Here is an 18,428-nt window from a genome sequence, read left to right on the forward strand (position 1 = left end):
CAGTGGTCATGTATGGATGTGAGAGTTGGACTGTGAAGAAAGCTGAGCTCTGAAGAATTGATGCTTTTGAATTGTGGTGTTGGAGAAGACTCTTGAGAGTCCCTTGGACTGCAAGGAGATCCAACCAGTCCATCCTGAAGGAGATCAGTCCTGGGATTTCTCTGGAAGGAATGATGCTGAAGCTGAAACTCCAGTACTTTGGCCACCTCATGCAAAGAGTTGACTCATTGGAAAAGACTGTGATGCTGGGAGGGATTGGGGGCAGGAGGAGAAGGGGACGACAGAGGATGAGATGGCTGGATGGCATCACGGAGTCGATGGACATGAGTCTGAGTGAACTCCGGGAGTTGGTGATGGACAGGGAGGCCTGGTGTGCTGCGATTCATGGGGTCGCAAAGAGTTGGACATGACTGAGCGACTGAACTGAACTGAAAATATATTTACTTCACTCTCATCTTACAAGAGAACTTCCTAAATTCTGAGAACATTGCACTCCTATTTTCCTGCTTAACTGCTAAATCTCTGCAGTAGATGTCTAAATTCACTTTCCTTTGGTCAACTTTCACTAATTTCTCCATCTCTTGCCAAAAGAGCCTCTGTTAAGGTTACTAAGGGCCTGCATACACTAACCTCAAAGGTCATTTTCAGTCTTCATTTCAGTTGATTTTCAACAGCATATGACTCCAGTGAACATCACCCTTCTTGAAATTCTCTCTTCTCCTGGCATCATACTTTCTTGGTTTCTTCTTCCCTCTCTGCCTGTTCCTTCACAGCTTCCTTTGCATCTTTATCCTCTTCTACTCAGGCATTATGTTTGGAGTTTTTCAAGCTTCATTCTTAGGCCTTTTCTCTTCTTACTTCATAAACCATCCCTATGTAGTCTCAGTCTTGCTAGCAGCCTCAAGTCCTACCTGTATAACAGTGACTTGAATTTTTTATCTACAGCTTGGCACATTGCTTGAATTCCGTGTCAAGGAGCTTTTTGACATTTTTGATGGGTGTCTCAACGGTATCTCAAACTTAACATACTCAAAATTAAACTCACAATATCCACCGTCACCCCATTCTACTGTTTCTCTAAGTAAATGAAATCATTGATCCATTTTCAAAAGCAAAAAACAACAGCAACAAAAAAACTAGGAATTGTTTGACACGTCCTCATCTCTTGTTCTTCACATTCAATTGTTTCTTCATACTACAGCCAAAGTGATCTTTTTAAAAAATGAAAACCTGAACATATCATTCTGTCTATAAAGTTTTTTTAATGACTCTTACTTTGCTCTTAAAGGTAACAAAGTCTGACCTCTGCCCTTTTCTCCAGATCATTCTTACCTCAGACTACTCTTGCCTTTGCTATCTTTATTCCAGCTGATTTATCAATTTTTTCCTCACACCACAGAGCCTTTATAGATGTCTGTTTTCCTCTCCTCCTGATATGGAACACAACACTCCACCATTCCCGGATACCTCATACCCAGTCTTCTGATATTAGCTTAAGCATCATTGACCCAGAAAACACTTAACTGATACCTTAGTCTAGGGTAGGCTCATTTGTTTTAAAAAACTCTTATACACCTAAGTTCTTCTCTTTCAATGAACTTATCTTGGTTAATAATCACATATTAATGAGTGTGATTACATGAAAAATATTTACCTTCACTGTTAAGATTTTAAGTTCATGAGAGCAAAGACTGTCTCTTTCAGTTCACATGGCACCCCCAGGACCAAAATCAAGCTTGCTACAGAACAGACGTGGAATAAATATTAAACTAATGGGTGGAGAAGAATTAACAACAATAATACAAAGAAGGCAGAGCTCAAGTAAGTAGAGGCCAGAGAGCCCATGAAGAAAAAATGATAACAAGAGAAACAAAGGAGTATTTAAGGAAGAAAGTAGTTGAAGCTTCATATTGTCCAAGAAAGATGAAAGGAGATGAGAAGGAACAAATGGATAAGCAGGGCAAGCAGAAAATTTTGGTGCCCTATAAGAAAATAGTATCAGTAGAATGAGTGCATAGACAAAGAAAGTATAGACTGGTTTTCAAGAACGTTTCAGTGAAAGGAAGGAAGACAAGGCTGCAGAAAGGGCAGAGAGCTCAGCTACAGGAAAATACTGATGGTGATCACAGAGCAGGAGTTACATGTTTAAGGTTACAGTGGGAAGCAGAACAAAATGACATGGTTTGAAGCTGAAGCCATTATATTAGTAAACAGTCTTTTCCTGTGGTATAATCTCAATTACCTTCTATGAAGATAATGGTAATAAATTAATAGATAACTTTCTTTGGATTAATAAGTGAAAGGGAAAGTGCAAAGTACTTGAACACTTTTCTCTAGACCTCCCAACATCTCTTTTAGGGAGTAGTATCATCATCCTCATTGTACAGATGAAAACCTGAGACCCAAGCCCCCCAATTAGCAACTAACAGAGGTTGAACTGGAATAGAGATATATCTGATTTGTATGGCAAATTATTTATTATTCTTTTAAAAACAGTGATCCTCAACTATCCAGGGAACAGACTGATAGCATATATCCCACTGAAGCATGGGATTAGGTGGCAGTGTCCTAGGACACATCAGAACCTTGTGGGGAGAGTGTTCACACTACACACATTCCATTTTGAGAAGTACTGCCTAAGTGAACCTCTTCTTATAAGCAAGATGATGAGCATATCCTGTAAATCTTCTCAGAAGGTTGAGAAGGGAAGCTTTATTATAACCATGAGGTATATTAATCAGACCTTCATTAAGATATCAATAGCTTAATAACTGGTAAAAAAAAAATTTTTTTTTTAGTCCATGGGGAAATAATCCCACCTTACCAAACTTTCTCAAAACATAAGTAATTATTTTCATATGAATAACAGAATGAACAATCAATAACAGTATGACCCAACAAAGCTGACATAGTATAATATAATATTAACCAATGGGATCAGAGAACTAGCAGGAAGAAATCTAAGTATGTTTAAAGAAATACTAGAATGAATTCCAAATACTTATACAAATCTTTATGAAGTGTTTCCTCTTCATTTTAACTTCTCTTAATTGAGGTCCAATTTACTACTCAGTCATTGAGAAATTAACAAAGTAATTTTAAAAATTGAACTCAACTGAATTCACATCTCAGATCTCAAATAACTAGTTTGCTCATTTACTGGATTAAGTGTTAGAAACTCTTCATTCAGTAATCAATTGCTGAGTACATACTATGGGCCAGACTGTTCTTGGCACTAGAGTGCCTTTACAGCTGTGAAGAAAATACCCCAAATTGCTTGACTTTATGGAACTTATATTCTACGAGAGTAAGCAGCAAAATAGACAACAATAAATAAATAAAACACAAAATGTGTAAGTTGCTAAGTGCTATAGTGAAAAAAATAAAGCAAGGAAGGTAGAAGATAGACAAGCAAGAAGAGGAGAGAATGAGAGAGTCTGTGGGGTGGGGGAGGGTTAGTGGTTACAGATTCAAATACCATGGTCATAAAGCTTTACTGGGATGCTGACACCTAAGCTACTACTCAAAGGAGCTGAATAACTAAACTGCAGCTATGCATCTATTTACTTTATGTTAACTCTTTTTCTGTTGAATATATCATTTGAAACTTGTCAACAGCTGAATGGCAAAATGATACTGTTTTTTGTTACAACTCACCTTGATCTATTCTAATCAAACCAAAAAAGGAAAAAAGACATTCCAATTATTGATAGCCCTCTGAATCCCACTGTTGACATATCTGGCTCTTGAGGAAAAAGTTGAAATTGTATTTTATTCCTTTATGTCAGAAATACATTCATTTTGTTATACTCCCCAAACATGTATTTCAAGTGGGAAAAAATTTTGTTTGGTCTTAAATGAGCCCAAATTTCATCATGGGCTAAAATTTTAAGACATAAAATGACTGCTGAAACTGAATTTTAATCATATAGATGAATCACAACATGCATCTTTAGCTAGGCATGTATTATGGATAAGTCTAGTTTTCTACAGAGAATAATCACATGTTCTAATTACCATTTTGGTTATACGCATAATTAATAATATTCTGTCTTTAATGGGACACACTGAATCTTCAGACAGTTGAAAGCTTTAACTATGCATACTGCCAAACCCAACTGTCAGCTGCACTACCAAACACAAAGGAATCTTGATGTGGTGTTTCAGCATTGATAACAATACGCATATCTTTATACGTGATACAATGCAAAAATTAATTGCTTTCCTTCAAAATTTTCTCCACACTTAGTAATTTTATGCTGCTTGACTGATCACTTATTCTAAACTAGATATATTGGCGAGCGATCTGATGAACAACAAAAACATGAGTGTAAATATGACCCAAGATTCAAAGACAAAAAATATAGTGTAGGACTTACTGATTGTAAACTTTCATTTTCACGTAAACAAGCCGTGTGAAGTTCTGATTTCAAGGTTGCAATGTGACTTCGATGAGATGTCATTTCCTTTTCTAATGTAGCAATTCTAGCGCTTGCAAGCTGGTAGACATCCACGAAACTTTTAATCATAGCCTTCAGAAATAAAAATAGTGTCACATACAATTCAAATAAAGCTGTCCCCAAAGGAGAATTTCCATAATTTTAAAGCAAAATCATTAAAATTTTAAAATAAACAACTTTTCATCTTCCTTTAAAATAATAAAGCTAAACCTCACATTTTGTATTGAGAACAGTGACTATTTTAAGAAAGTTTGGGAGAAAATAATTGAGATTTCTTTTCCAGAGTCTTTATTTAAATAAGGTATACTTTGATCTATTGTGCTTAAAATTTAGAATGCAGTTTTTAAAGGTGGCACACTTATTTTCTTTGTAAAGTTAAATTCAAGTTGTAATTTGACCTAAATTTCAATCTTAAGACACACAGTAGATGGATATATAAGCAAGATATTTTGAAATAAGCTTAGTGTAATTTTCAATCTACCTAAAAAGCAAGTGCTTTGAAACAAAAGGAGCTGAATTAATCCTGTGATTAAGAGTAAATATTATAATTCCTATATTGTAAGAAAAGCATAATTATGTCCTTGCATTATACTAGATACAATAAAATAAATAACATAAGCAAGGTCTGGTAATTCTTTCTCTTCCCTAAGTAGTGTAATATTTGGGGGAATTGTTGGTTCTCTGTATCACACTGTAATCATATTTTGTAAACTTTAGCTTCTAAAGGAACCTATAACAGATTTTTTAAGTCCAAGAATACTAGTATATCTTGTTTTAAGTCTTTGAAAATACTTCAAGTACAATAAAGTAAAATCAAACATTTCAAAGACATGTTCAATACAATGTTATATTATTTATAAGAAAATCATGTTCCAACCACAGCAACAACTTAGAACAATGGTAGACAGTCTGAGAATTTCCAAATTATATTCAATCTGAAGAGTGGTTAGAGAGAGCTTTACAAAACTAGATACTTGGGCATATGCATATGAAATAATCTGGTGAACAAAAAGTAAGAAACAACACATGCACTGTCTGAGAAACAGAAGTAGGTGTTACTTGTATAATTGTTAAAATTCACACCTTTTTGCCTAATGAATGCCTATTTGCCCTCAAAAACCCAGTTCAGAAACCACCTCTTTAAAGCAGCCTCTTCTGAGTCAAAGGCAGGGTTAATTTCTATTCTGGTTCTCTGTGGGGTCCCTCATGCTTGCATGCAATTTTTCATTTATTGCTTTGGCAGAAATGCATTCATTGACATGTTTATGTTCACTACATCAAGGAGCTACCTAGACCAGATGGTGTGCCAAATCTAATCATCTTCGTATCTTCAGGGATGGCCTGAATGACTGACTGGAAGGAAGGAGGAAGAAAGGAAGAAAGAAAAGAAAGAAAGGAAAAAAGAAAAAGTCTGTAAAAGGGGAAAAGCCACAAGTTGAATAGGCATGTTCAACTTGGGGGAAAAAAAATGCCTTGGGAAAATATAACCTTAACACTCTAATGAATAAATTACTGTGTGTGTGTGCTAAGTTGCTTTAGTCATGTCCGAATAAACTGCTAACCATACTTTATTCAAAGTCAGAAAAAGAAGAAAAAGCATAGTGGTAGGCATAAAAAGATAGAGTACACAAAAGTGAATTCTATTACCCAATACTAAATAGCATGGTACAACTTCATGTCTGGGAACATCTCACATGTCCTCTCACATCTCACATTCATTACCTTGAGTCATTTCAAGGTAAAATTAGGGCTAATGCTAACACAAAATATTTCCCTAGATTTCAAAAGTAGATAAAAATCAGAAATTATAAAATCATATGTTTCTTCCTACACTGAGTCTCTCTCCACTTTTGTACATTCATTCATCTTCTCCATTGAGATGGTGGGCCAGGAAAAAGTCATATTAATATTTTTTTTTCTGGTCCTCACGCTGACTCTTATTTAGCTTTATCTTGTTGGGGCATGTGATCTCTCTGAGTCTCCACCTCCTCCCTCCATAAAAATGGGAAGAAGAGTCCTTTTCTTGCTTATTTCTAAAACTGTTGTAAGGATCAGATAGGTAAAAATCTAACACAAAGCCATTCTCTTAACCATTCAACTAATATAAAGCCATTCTCTTAACCGTTCAACTACATTGCCTCTCAAGTAAAAAAAAAAAAAAGCCCTCTAAAAAACAGTAAACTAGTCAACTTCATTGTATTATCACCACTGTTCTAATTTTAAATTCCCCACTAAGATGTTAATGAGACAATCTGTGATAGGGGGCTTATATACATATGCTCTTGTTATATAAGAACCTAAAAGGCATGAAAACTTGCATAAATGCTTTTTAATAAAAAGAAGAAAGTACCCTTCTATTAATAATAGGTTCCTGGATTATTATTTCAATGTAAGTCATAATAGAGCCAGCCTCTAACATTTAAGGATAAAGATGTTCAACATTTGAAAAGTTATCCTGTTTCTTAAATTTGGAGAAATACATCTCATGGATTCTCATATATATGATATTCTAAAAGGAATATACAATATAAATGATATTCTCTCAAATCTTTTTTAAAAAATAAAGTACTTTTTTGAGAAGTTATGTCTGAATTATTATATGATAGATGGAACAAAAGTCATAATTATTTTGGCTCCTTCCTTGATCTACTTTTAGTAACTAAATTATAAAATGAGGGGCAGTATTAAGAGAAACCACATATTACTTCTTTATAACATTAAAAAGAATAAAATAATAATCTTACTTTTTGCTTAAGATTTAGAATCTTTAGCATTTAAAATCATTAAAGCAGTATTTCATTTGAGAGATGAAAGAATATAACAGTGTAGGGCATTTTTTCAGGGCAGCAAAGGTACAGTGATCAATACAGAAAGTATGTTTCATGGAACTAGCGCATGTAAAATATACTACATGCTTCTACAATGAAAACCTCCTTCAGAATTGAGAGGCGGGGAGGAGTATCAATGAAACGGCAGAGCTATTCAAAGACGCCACAGCTCTTTTGAAGAATAAAGAATGTTAACTTCCAGTCTTAAAAAGTGATTCAAACTATGTTATAAAGGAGGCCAGTGGAAAAAATCCAACTTTTTAGTATAAAAGAAAGGTGCCAACTTGGTAGAAGAAATGGAAATGGCAGTCGGAATCAGGGGAGGGGGAGGGAGGAGGAGGGAGTGAACATCTAATGACCTCTCTATCAATCTCCTAAAGTCTAGCCCTCTACAGCACTCCTCACTCCTGGATTAAAACATCACCCCTTTTCACATTAGGAAACAATGACAGAGCAGCGTGACGCTGTGAACAGCATGCCCAGCATTTGAGAATTTATTCTATGTCGTCTTTAGCCCTGGGGATTTTGACTATACCATGCCAGGAGATATGAGTCTCAGTGGGCTTTATCTAGTTACACGAGAAACCGAACAAAAAGCAGTTTCTGAACAAAAATAGGCTTTTGATTTAGAGATAATCTACTGTGTTTACAATCAGCATAACAAGACGAGAAAGTACAAACATAAATTTTCACATCTATTTTAAGGAAAAGCATAAGTGTTTTAGAATAAAAATAATTCTGAGATACTATCATTTGTACTAGTATATTATTTATATAATTTGTTATGTACATATTATGTAGTTTTGACTGACTTCAAAATCAGACTTCAGGGAAAGTGGAAGTCTTAGGAAGCTGATGCTAGGAGAAGAAACAATTAGTGAAAAATGTCATAAGGCCAAGATGCCAACAGAATAGTAAATTTTCTATTTATATTTTTGAGTAAGTAATTGGTATACAAAAACCTGACATTTTACTTTAAATTATATAATTATGGGTATATTTCATTTCTATATACTACATAAATAAACCATATAAAACAGATAGACCAGATATATCAAATATGTAAAAATAATATATCTCCATAAAATGGGGGAAATGAGTCCTACCTCACAAAGATTGTATGGGGAGGGGGTTAAATGAATTTAATACATGAACAGATCGTAAGTATCTGGCACACAACAAACACTCAGGTAAATGTTAGCTAAAATAATGACAATGGTATTAGGAAAATTACTATTTTAACTCATAAAAGAAAGACTCTGTTTCTGAGTGGTATTATTGGACATAAGTATTTTAAATATAAGATATTTTATGCATATTGAATATATTAATTTTTTCAAACATAAAGAATACTAAAAGCTAATGAATGTTTACTTCCTAACAAGAAAATGTCTCATTGTAAGAGTAAAAGGTACTATTTAAAGAATAATACCTATGGCTGATTTATGTTGAGGTTTGACAGAAAACAAAATTCTGTAAAGCAATTATACTTCAATTAAAAAAATAAATAAATTTTTATAAAAAGAATAAAGTAATGCCATTTGCCAAAATACAAATGGACCTAGCAATCCTCATACTGAATGAAGTCAAACAGAGAAAGACAAATATTGTATGATATTGCTTATATGGGGAATCCAAAAAATAGGGTACAAATAACTTATCTACAAAATAGAAATAAAGTTGCAATGTAGAAAACAAATTTATGTTTAGCAGGGGCATAAGGGGAGGGATAAATTGGGAGAATGGGATTGACTATACACACTACTATATATAAAATAGAGAACTAATAAGGACCTACTGTATAGCAGAGAGAACTCTATTCAATACTCTGTAATCCCTATCTGGAAAAAGAATCTACAAAAGAGTGGACACATGTATGTGTATAATTGATTCACCTTGTTGTACAGCAGAAACTAACACAACATTGTAAATCAACTATACTCCAATAAAATTTTTAAATAATAAAAGTTGTACATGTGTTCATATGCATGTGTGCTAAGCTGCTTCAGTGTGTCCAACTCTGCAACCCCAGGGACTGTAGCCTGCCAGGCTCCTCTGTCCATGGGATTCTCCAGGCAAGAATACTGGAGTGGGTTACCATGCCCTCCTCCAAGGGAACTTCCCAACTCAGGGATCAAACCCCTGTCTCTCATGTCTCCTCCATTGGCAGGTGGGTTCTTTACCACTAGTGCCAATAAAAGTTACTATTTAAGATGTCTTTCCTAAGAAAGAAAGTCTTATAATAATAACATTCTCATAGTTTTTAGTATCAAATTTTATTCCTTGGCACCTGGAATTAAAGGAAAAATATTTTCTTTATTATTACAGAGTTAGGCTGTAAGGTCGCTCATTTAGTTGATTTGCTTTCATTCCAATACCTTACAAGTGTAGAGACGCAGCAGAGCATGAGGGTTAAAGGGTCTGATACTAGTAGTCTGCAAATAGCAACTATGCTCCCGGTCAAGAGCCAGTCTTACGGACTCTAGTCTGGATGTCTGGTTTCTGGCCCTGGCCCTAAAAACGGGGTTCTTCATGACATTCCAGTACAAAGTTGTGTACTTGATCGGGATGGGAGACTGCCTTCAACCTCCTTGCTTTACCACATGGAATTACGTGGATATGTGTGCGTGCACGTGCAGGCATCAAAGCTGACAAGACTGCTTTCAGCCAACACAAATCCCAAGGAATCAATAAGGAATAGAAAGTAAAAGGGGCCAGAAACAAAATTTTGAGAAATCCTATCCAAAACATATGCAAGAAAACACTCCTACAAAGATGTAACCAGCTACAAGTGGACTTGAAGCTACGCGTATACAGCCACGAGAAGCAGGAGAGGGACTTAACTTGACTTTAACAGTATGAAACCCCTTAGGCTCAACAGAATGTTGTAACTAATGATTTTAGTGCGAGAAATATGATTGGGTATGCTTTCAGTTCAGTTCAGTTCAGTCACTCAGTCGTGTCCGCCTCTGAGACCCCATGAATCGCAGCACGCCAGGCCTCCCTGTCCATCACCAACTCCAGGAGTTCACTCAAACTCACGTCCATCGAGTCAGTGATGCCATCCAGCCATCTCATCCCCTGTCGTCCCCTTCTTCTCCTGCCCCCAATCCCTCCCAGCATCAAAGTCTTTTCTTTGTATGCTTTACAACTTTAAAAATCTGGTATAACTTTTAGGCGATACAGGTTATCCCCTAGTCTTCAAAAGTTTGCCTTATGACATTTCACTTTCACTTCATCTGCATTAGTACCTGTTTTTGCTAACTGAAAGAAACCTGAAGAGGATTTTTGTTTTCACCTTAAAAAGTCAAAATGCAAAAACATCAGGTGCTCTGCGGGGTGTTTGTTTTGCAGGGAGCCCATTTGGAGGCAGCATTCACCCAGAATTGTAAGTGACCCTCTAAGCTCCTTCCGGGAACTACTCTCAGCATCTCAGCCCACATAGCTTTGTGCTGTATCTGTGAGCATCTGTGCTTTGTCTCCATTAATTCTGTTGATTCATTAGCAAGATGGGGCCTACGATAACTGCTCCTTCACTTAATGCCATTTCAGCTTATGACAGGTTTCTTAGGAATACTGTGCTTTCAGATAGAGGGGAAATCTATTTGGAAGTCTAATACACAGTCCTCACCCTCACCACTCCTGCAACGCATGGTAAAGAGGGAAGATGCCCCTGGCGGAAGTACACCACTGATTGTGTTTATTAAATCATGACATGCATGCTTCAATCCTATCTATCAAGTAAACAATGTTTTTTTTTTTTTTTTTTTTTTTTTTTGTAAACAATGTTTTGATTAGAATTTTAGCTAGAAAATGCCAACTTTCCTAAATCAATTGTTCTTTATACTACTATATGTCCTGTTTTTATATCGTCATAAATGCATTTTATATTTAAATACATTTTATATTTTTAACAAAAATTTGAACAGATTTTTTAAGTGTATACATAAATGAATTTTTACAGATTTAGATCATTTTTAGAAAAATTCCAAAATTCCAGAAACACTTCCGAACAGCTATTTTCATAATGCTACATAAAAATCCTTCAATAAAGCAGTCAGATTTCTTTTTTTTTAATCTGTTGTGACAGAATGTATTTTGTCTTAAGTTCCTTCAAAAATTTTTTCTAGATATAATGTTTTTGATAGCCACTTGCCATCAAAGAAAAGGTCTACAGACTGAGATCTCTTCTCTTTATTTTATAGAAAAGTGCCATAATTCACTCAAGTTCAAGAGGACTTTGAACTACTTTGTCACAAGAAAACTAGCAAACTTTATATAGAAGATTTTAAAGACTACCTCTTAACTCATTGTAAACTACTGTAAAGACTACACTATGTAAAATAATTTAATGCATAAACTACTTAACCATCCAGAGTACACAACAGTTCATGGTGAAACGCAAAGAAAGTAAATAAACAAGTGAGGACACTATTCTCAGCCCTGTCGCACTGCAAAATCCTTCCACCTTTTCCCAACATAACTGACAGGAAATATGAATGCTTAAAAAATGGACCAAGTGATGACACCAGTGCCAATCTATATCAAAGAGTGAAAATTTTATCTCTTACTTCATAAAAAAAAAATAGGAAAAGTCCATTCTCTTGTATACCAACTGAGATGTATTCAGTCTCCTGAGTTAAAATGGAAAAAAAAAAAACACCTGAAGACTTCCATATACAGATTTCACATTATATTTAGTTCTTTGAATAACTTTATTTTTCAGGGTTTTAGGTTCACAGAAAAAGTGAGTGGGAAGTATAGAAATTTCTCATATAACCCCTGTCCCAACAAACCCAAAACATCCTCTACCAGAGTGATACATATGCTATAATCAATGAACCTATACTGACACGTCATCACCCAAAACCCATAGCTTACATTAATGTTGACTCTTGGTGTTACACATTCTGAGTCTGGACAAATGTATAATGACATGTACCCACCACTGCAGGTGCAACAGAGCACCAGTTTCACTGACCTAAACTCCTCTGCACCTATTCATTCCCCCCTCCTCCCCAACCCCTGGCAACTGCTGATCTTTCTAATGTCTCCATAGTTCTTATATTAACTTTTTAATCTTTCTTTCAAAAATCTTTTAAAATCATATCTTTAAAATTTTCTATTTTTCTTTGTTTTATGTTATAGAGCTTATTTAATAGTGTCACAAGTATAAAAATATAAACACGTACATATACTGGGGATTCCTTGTTGTTTTAGTTGTGTCCAACTCCTTTGCGACCCCATAGACCGTAGCCTGCCAGGCTCCTCTGTCCATGGGATTTCCCAGGCAAGAATACTGGAGTGGGTTGCTATTTCCTTCTCCAGGGATTTTCCCAACTCAGGGATCAAACTCACATCTCCTGTACTGGCAAGCATATTCTTTATCGGCGGGCTACCAGGGAAGCTCTCCATTGGGAATACTGGCTCAAAAATACCAGTAAGCAATCAACAAGCACAGAGAGCACCCCTCTGCATCACGGGGTGACTGACTGAGCTAGACGGCTCTTCCCCTACTAGTGTGAAAGAGAGCACCCCACAAACTGAATCACTGAGTAGCCTAGAGTCAGAAAGCCACAACATTAGGCCCCAGGAAGCCTCCACATCCAGGAGACAATTGACCAACCCAATGTGCCTGGCAGCAGACACATCTCATTTCTTTCCCTAACACTCAGCTGTAAGCTCCAGTAATCAGATTCCTCATCTACATAAGCATAAAAGCAGCATCACACTCCAGGATTACCAAAAACTTAATGACTTAAAATAACACAGATTTAGCATCTCATAGTTTCTACAGGTCTAGCAGGGTTAGCTGGATCCTCCTCTCAGGGTCTTGCAAGGCTGAAATAAAAGTGTTAGCTGGAGCTTTGATTTTTTTTCTCATCTGAGACTCAGGGCCTTCTTCCAAGCTCATTCAAGTTGTTGGTAGAATTTAGTTCCTTCCAGTTGTAGAATGGAGGTCCCCATTTTCTTGTTGACTGTAAACTTGGGTGACTCTCAGCTCCTAAGGACCTCCCTCAGATCCCTGCCAAAAGGATCCCTCCTTCCTCAGCTTGGCTGTTTGCTTTCTTCCAGGCCAGAAGAACACATATCTGACACTTCACCTTCTTTTAAACGGCTCATCTGATTAAGTCAGGCCCACCCAGTATGATCTCCTATTTACTGGTCTCATCCTCAAGAAGAGGGAGTTAATTACACAATTTATGTATGCTGGGTGGGAGATTTTGGGGATCATCTCGTAACTCTGATTAGACCTTACACAAAAATAAATTCAAAGTTGATCACAGATTTAAATGTAAAACATAAAGCTGTAAGAATTTTAGGAGAAAATGTAGGTGAAAATCTTCAGCATCTAGGACTTGGCGAAGAGTTCTTGGACCTGATAACAAAAGCATGATTCATAAACAAACAAAAAAATGAACGAGTTGAATTAAATTAAAATCTAAAACTTTTGCTCTGTGAAAGATCTTGTTTCAAAGATTAAAAGACAGGCTAAAAACAAGAAAACTATTTGCAAACCATCTATCTGACAGAGAACTAGCTTTCAGAAAATATTTTTAAAACTCTCAAAACTCAATAGTAAAAAGACAAACACTAACGCATATATATGGAATTTAGAAAGATGGTAACGATAACCCTGTATGCAAGATAGCAAAAGAGACACAGATGTATAGAATAGTTTTTTGGACTCTGTGGGAGAGGGCGAGGGTGGGATGACTTGGGAGAATGGCATTGAAACATGTATAATATCATATATGAAAGGAATAGCAGTCCAGGTTCTATGCATGATACTGGATGCTTGGGGCTGGTGCACTGAGACGACCCAGAGGGATGGTACGGGGAGAGAGGACGGAGGGGCATTCAGGATGGGGAACATGTGTATACCTGTGGCAGATTCATGTTGATGTATGGCAAAACCAATGCAATATTGTAAAGTAATTAACCTCCAATTGAAATAAATAAATTTATATTTAAAAAAAAGAATATGAGTAAAACATACTAATATACATTTTACCAAATAATTCTCTTTTACAAATTGCAAATAAGCATATTATTTGCAATACTGGCCACTAGAGAATTATAAAAACCACAGTGAGATATCACTACATACCTAATGGAAAGGCTCAAAGAAAAAAATTGTGACAACATCAAAAGATGACAAGGAAACAAAAAAACTGGATCTCATGCAGCTTGGTGAGAATAAAGAATGGTATAGACACTCTGGAAAACAGTTTAGCAGTTTCTTTAAAAAAAAAAAACAAAAACTAAGCATACATTCATATATGACCTAGCAATCACATTTCTGAACACATTTATACTAGAGAAGTGAAAATTTATGTTCAACCAAAAATAGGTACACGAGGGACTTCCCTGGTGGCCCAGTGGTTAAGAATTTGCCTCACAATGCAGGGGACGTGGGTTTGATCCCTGGTCAGGAACTTAAGATCCAACAAGCCATGGAATAATGAAGCCCATGTGCCAAACTACTGAGTCCACATACCACAACTAGACAGTCCATGCACCACAACCAAAGATCTCACACGACACAATAAGGATCCCACGTGCCACAACTAAGACCTGATGCAGCTGAATTTAAAAATGTACACGATTGTTCACAGCTTCATACATAACAGCCAAAAGTCAGAAACAGACGCCCATGTCCACCACCACCAAGCAGGAGCTGAACAGAGAGGCACAGGCTACACTGCTTAGGGTAAGGACCGGGCCTGAATGCCCTGAGGACAATCTGAGGGAGCTAACATGAGATAGCCAGAGAGAGGAAAAAAAAAAAAAAAAGAGAGAGAGAGAGAGAGGGAGAACTTTCCCGCAAAAAGCTCTAACCCAAGGCACTCTCGGGCCCAGCCACAGAACAAAGGACTGAGTGAATGCCAGAGGACAGCCAGCCAGCTGTGGACCTTTCTCTCAAGTGCACATGGAACCTTCTCCAAGATAGATCACATCCTGGCCCATAAATATAGCCTTAGTAAATCCAAAAAAACTGAAATCATCCCAAGCATCTTTTCTGATCACAATGTGGTAAGATTAGATGTCAATTACAGGAAAAAACTATTAAAAATACAAACATATGGAAGCTAAACAACACGCTTCTGAATAACCAACAAATCACAGATAAATCAAAAAAGAAATCACAATGTGCATGGAAATGAATGAAAATGAAAACACAACAACCCAAAACCTATGGGATTCAGTAAATGCAGTGCTAAGGGGAAGGTTCATAGCAATACAAGTTTACCTCAAGAAACAAGAGAAAAATCAAAAAAATAACCTAACTCTACACCTAAAGCAACTAGGAAAATAAGAAACAAGAACCCTAGGGTTAGTAGAAGGAAAGAAATCATAAAAATTAGGGCAGAATTAAATGCAAAAGAAACAAAAGAGACCATAGCAAAAATCAACAAAGCTAAAAGCTGGTTCTTTGAGAAGATAAATAAAATTGAAAACCATTAGCCAGACTCATCAAGAAACAAAGGGAGAAGAATCATATCAACAAAATTAGAAATGAAAATGGAGAAATCACAACAGACAACACAGAAATACAAAGGATCATAAGAGACTACTATCAGCAACTATATGTCAGTAAAATGCATAACTTGGGAGAAATGGACAAATTCTTAGAAAAGTCTTTCCGAAACCGAACCAGGAAGAAATAGAAAATCTTAACAGACCCATCACAAGCACGGCAATCGAAACTCCCCTAAAGTCAGGAACAAGACAAGGGTGCCCACTCTCACCACTACTATTCAACATAGTTTTGGAAGTTTTGGCCACAGCAATCAGAGCAGAAAAAGAAATAAAAGGAATTCAGATTGGAAAAGAAGAAGTAAAACTCTCACTGTTTGCAGATGACATGATCTTCTACATAAAAAACCCTAAAGACACCACCAGAACATTACTAGAGCTAATCTATGAATATAGTAAAGTTTCAGGATATAGAATTAACACACAGTAATCCCTTGCATTCCTATACACTAACAATGAGAAACAGAAAGAGAAATTAAGGAAACAATTCCATTCACCATTACAACAAAAAGAATAAAATACATAAGAATATATCTACCTAAAGAAACAAAAGGCCTATATATAGAAAACTATAAAACACTGGTGAAAGAAATCAAAGAGGACACAAATAGATGGAGAAATATACCATGTTCATGGATTGGAAGAATCAATATAGTGAAAATGCGTATACTACCCAAAGCAATCTGTAGGTTCCACATAATCTCTATCAAGCTACCAACAGTATTTTTCACAGAGCTAGAACAAATAATTTCATAATTTGTATGGAAATATAAAAAACCTCAAATAGCCAAAGCAATCTTGAGAAAGAAGAATGGAACGGGAGGAATCAACCTGCCTGACTTCAGGCTATACTACAAAGCTACAGTCATCAAGACAATATGGTAGTGGCACAAAGAAATATAGATCAGTGGAACAAAATAGAAAGCCTAGAGATAAATCCACACACTTATGGACAGCTTATCTTTGACAAAGGAGGCAAGAATATACAGTGGAGATAAGATGATCTCTTTAACAAGTGGTGCTGGGAAAACTGGTCAACCACTTGTAAAAGAATGAAACTAGAACACTTTCTAACACCATACACAAAAATAAACTCAAAATGGATTAAAGATCTAAATGTAAGACCAGAAACTATAAAACTCCTAGAGGAAAACATAGGCAAAACACTCTCTGACATAAACCACAGCAGGATCCTCTATGACCCACCTCCCAGAGTAATGGAAATAAAAGCTAAAAGAAACAAATGGGACCTAATTAAAATTAAAAGCTTCTGCACAACGAAGGAAACTATAAGAAAGGTGACAAAACAACCTTTAGAATGGGAGAAAATAATAGCAAACAAAGCAACTGACAAAGAATTAATCTCAAAAATATACAAGCAACTCCTACAGCTCAATTCCAGAAAAATAAATGACCCAATCAAAAAATGGGCCAAAGAACTAAACAGCCATTTCTCCAAAGAAGACATACAGATGGCTAACAAACACATGAAAAGATGCTCAACATCACTCATTATCAGAGAAATGCAAATCAAAATCACAATGAGGTACCATCTCACACTGGTCAGAATGGCTGCTATTCAAAAGTCTACAAACAAGAAATGCTGGAGAGGGTGTGGAGAAAAGGGAACCCTCTTATTCTGTTGGTGGGAATGCAAACTAGTAAAGCCACTATGGAGAACAGTGTAGCGATTCCTTAAAAAGCTAGAAATAGGGCATACATACTGAGGAAACCAGAATTGAAAGAGACACGTGTACCCCAATGTTCATCGCAGCACTGTTTACAATAGCCAGGACATGGAAGCAACCTAGATGTCCATCAGTAGATGAATGGATAAGAAAACCGTGGTACATATACACAATGGAATATTACTCAGCCATTAAAAAGAATGCATGTGAATCAGTTCTAATGAGGTGGATGACACTGGAGCCTATTATAAGAGACTATTATACAGAGTGAAGTAAGTCAGAAAGAAAAACACCAATACAGTATACTAACGCATATATATGGAATTTAGAAAGATGGTAACGATGACCCTATATGTGAGACAACAAAAGAGACACAGATGTAAGGAACAGTCTTTTGGACTCTGTGGGAGAAGGTGAGGGTGGGATGATGTGAGAAATAGTATTGAAACATGTATATTATCATATGTGAAACAGATCACCAGCCTAGGTTCGATGCATGAGACAGGGTGCTCAGGGCTGGTGCACTGGGATGACCCTGAGGGATGGGATGGAGAGGGAGGTGGGAGAGGGTTTCAGGATGGGGAACACATGTACACCCATGGCTGATTCATGTCAATGTATGGCAAAAACCACTCCAATATTGTAAAGTAATTAGCCTCCAATTAAAATAAATTAATTAATTAAAAAATAATAACCCAAGGAGGGAGGTGAATCCACACTCTACAAATGAACTGGAATGTATGGTAAGTCAATAAAGCCTCAGATCAGTTTAGTCGCTCAGTCGTGTCCGACTCTTTGCGACCCCATGAATCGCAGCACGCCAGGCCTCCCTGTCCATCACCAACTCCCAGAGTTCACTCAGACTCACGTCCATTGAGCCAGTGATGCCATCCAGCCATCTCATCCTCTGT

General features: G+C 36.4%; 1 protein-coding gene across 1 annotated transcript in view; it reads right to left on the reverse strand.

The window, feature by feature from the left end:
* The window catches only part of CCDC171 (coiled-coil domain containing 171), a 333,839-nt gene that overhangs the window by 50,669 nt on the left and 264,742 nt on the right, over positions 1–18,428 (reverse strand). Inside the window, exon 25 of the mRNA XM_040240019.1 lies at positions 4,380–4,532. Coding sequence (XP_040095953.1) covers positions 4,380–4,532 — 153 coding nt within the window. The remainder of the gene's footprint in view (positions 1–4,379; positions 4,533–18,428) is intronic.

Source organism: Oryx dammah, unplaced genomic scaffold (assembly GCF_014754425.2).
Source record: "Oryx dammah isolate SB20612 unplaced genomic scaffold, SCBI_Odam_1.1 HiC_scaffold_1, whole genome shotgun sequence".
Lineage (NCBI taxonomy): Eukaryota > Metazoa > Chordata > Mammalia > Artiodactyla > Bovidae > Oryx > Oryx dammah.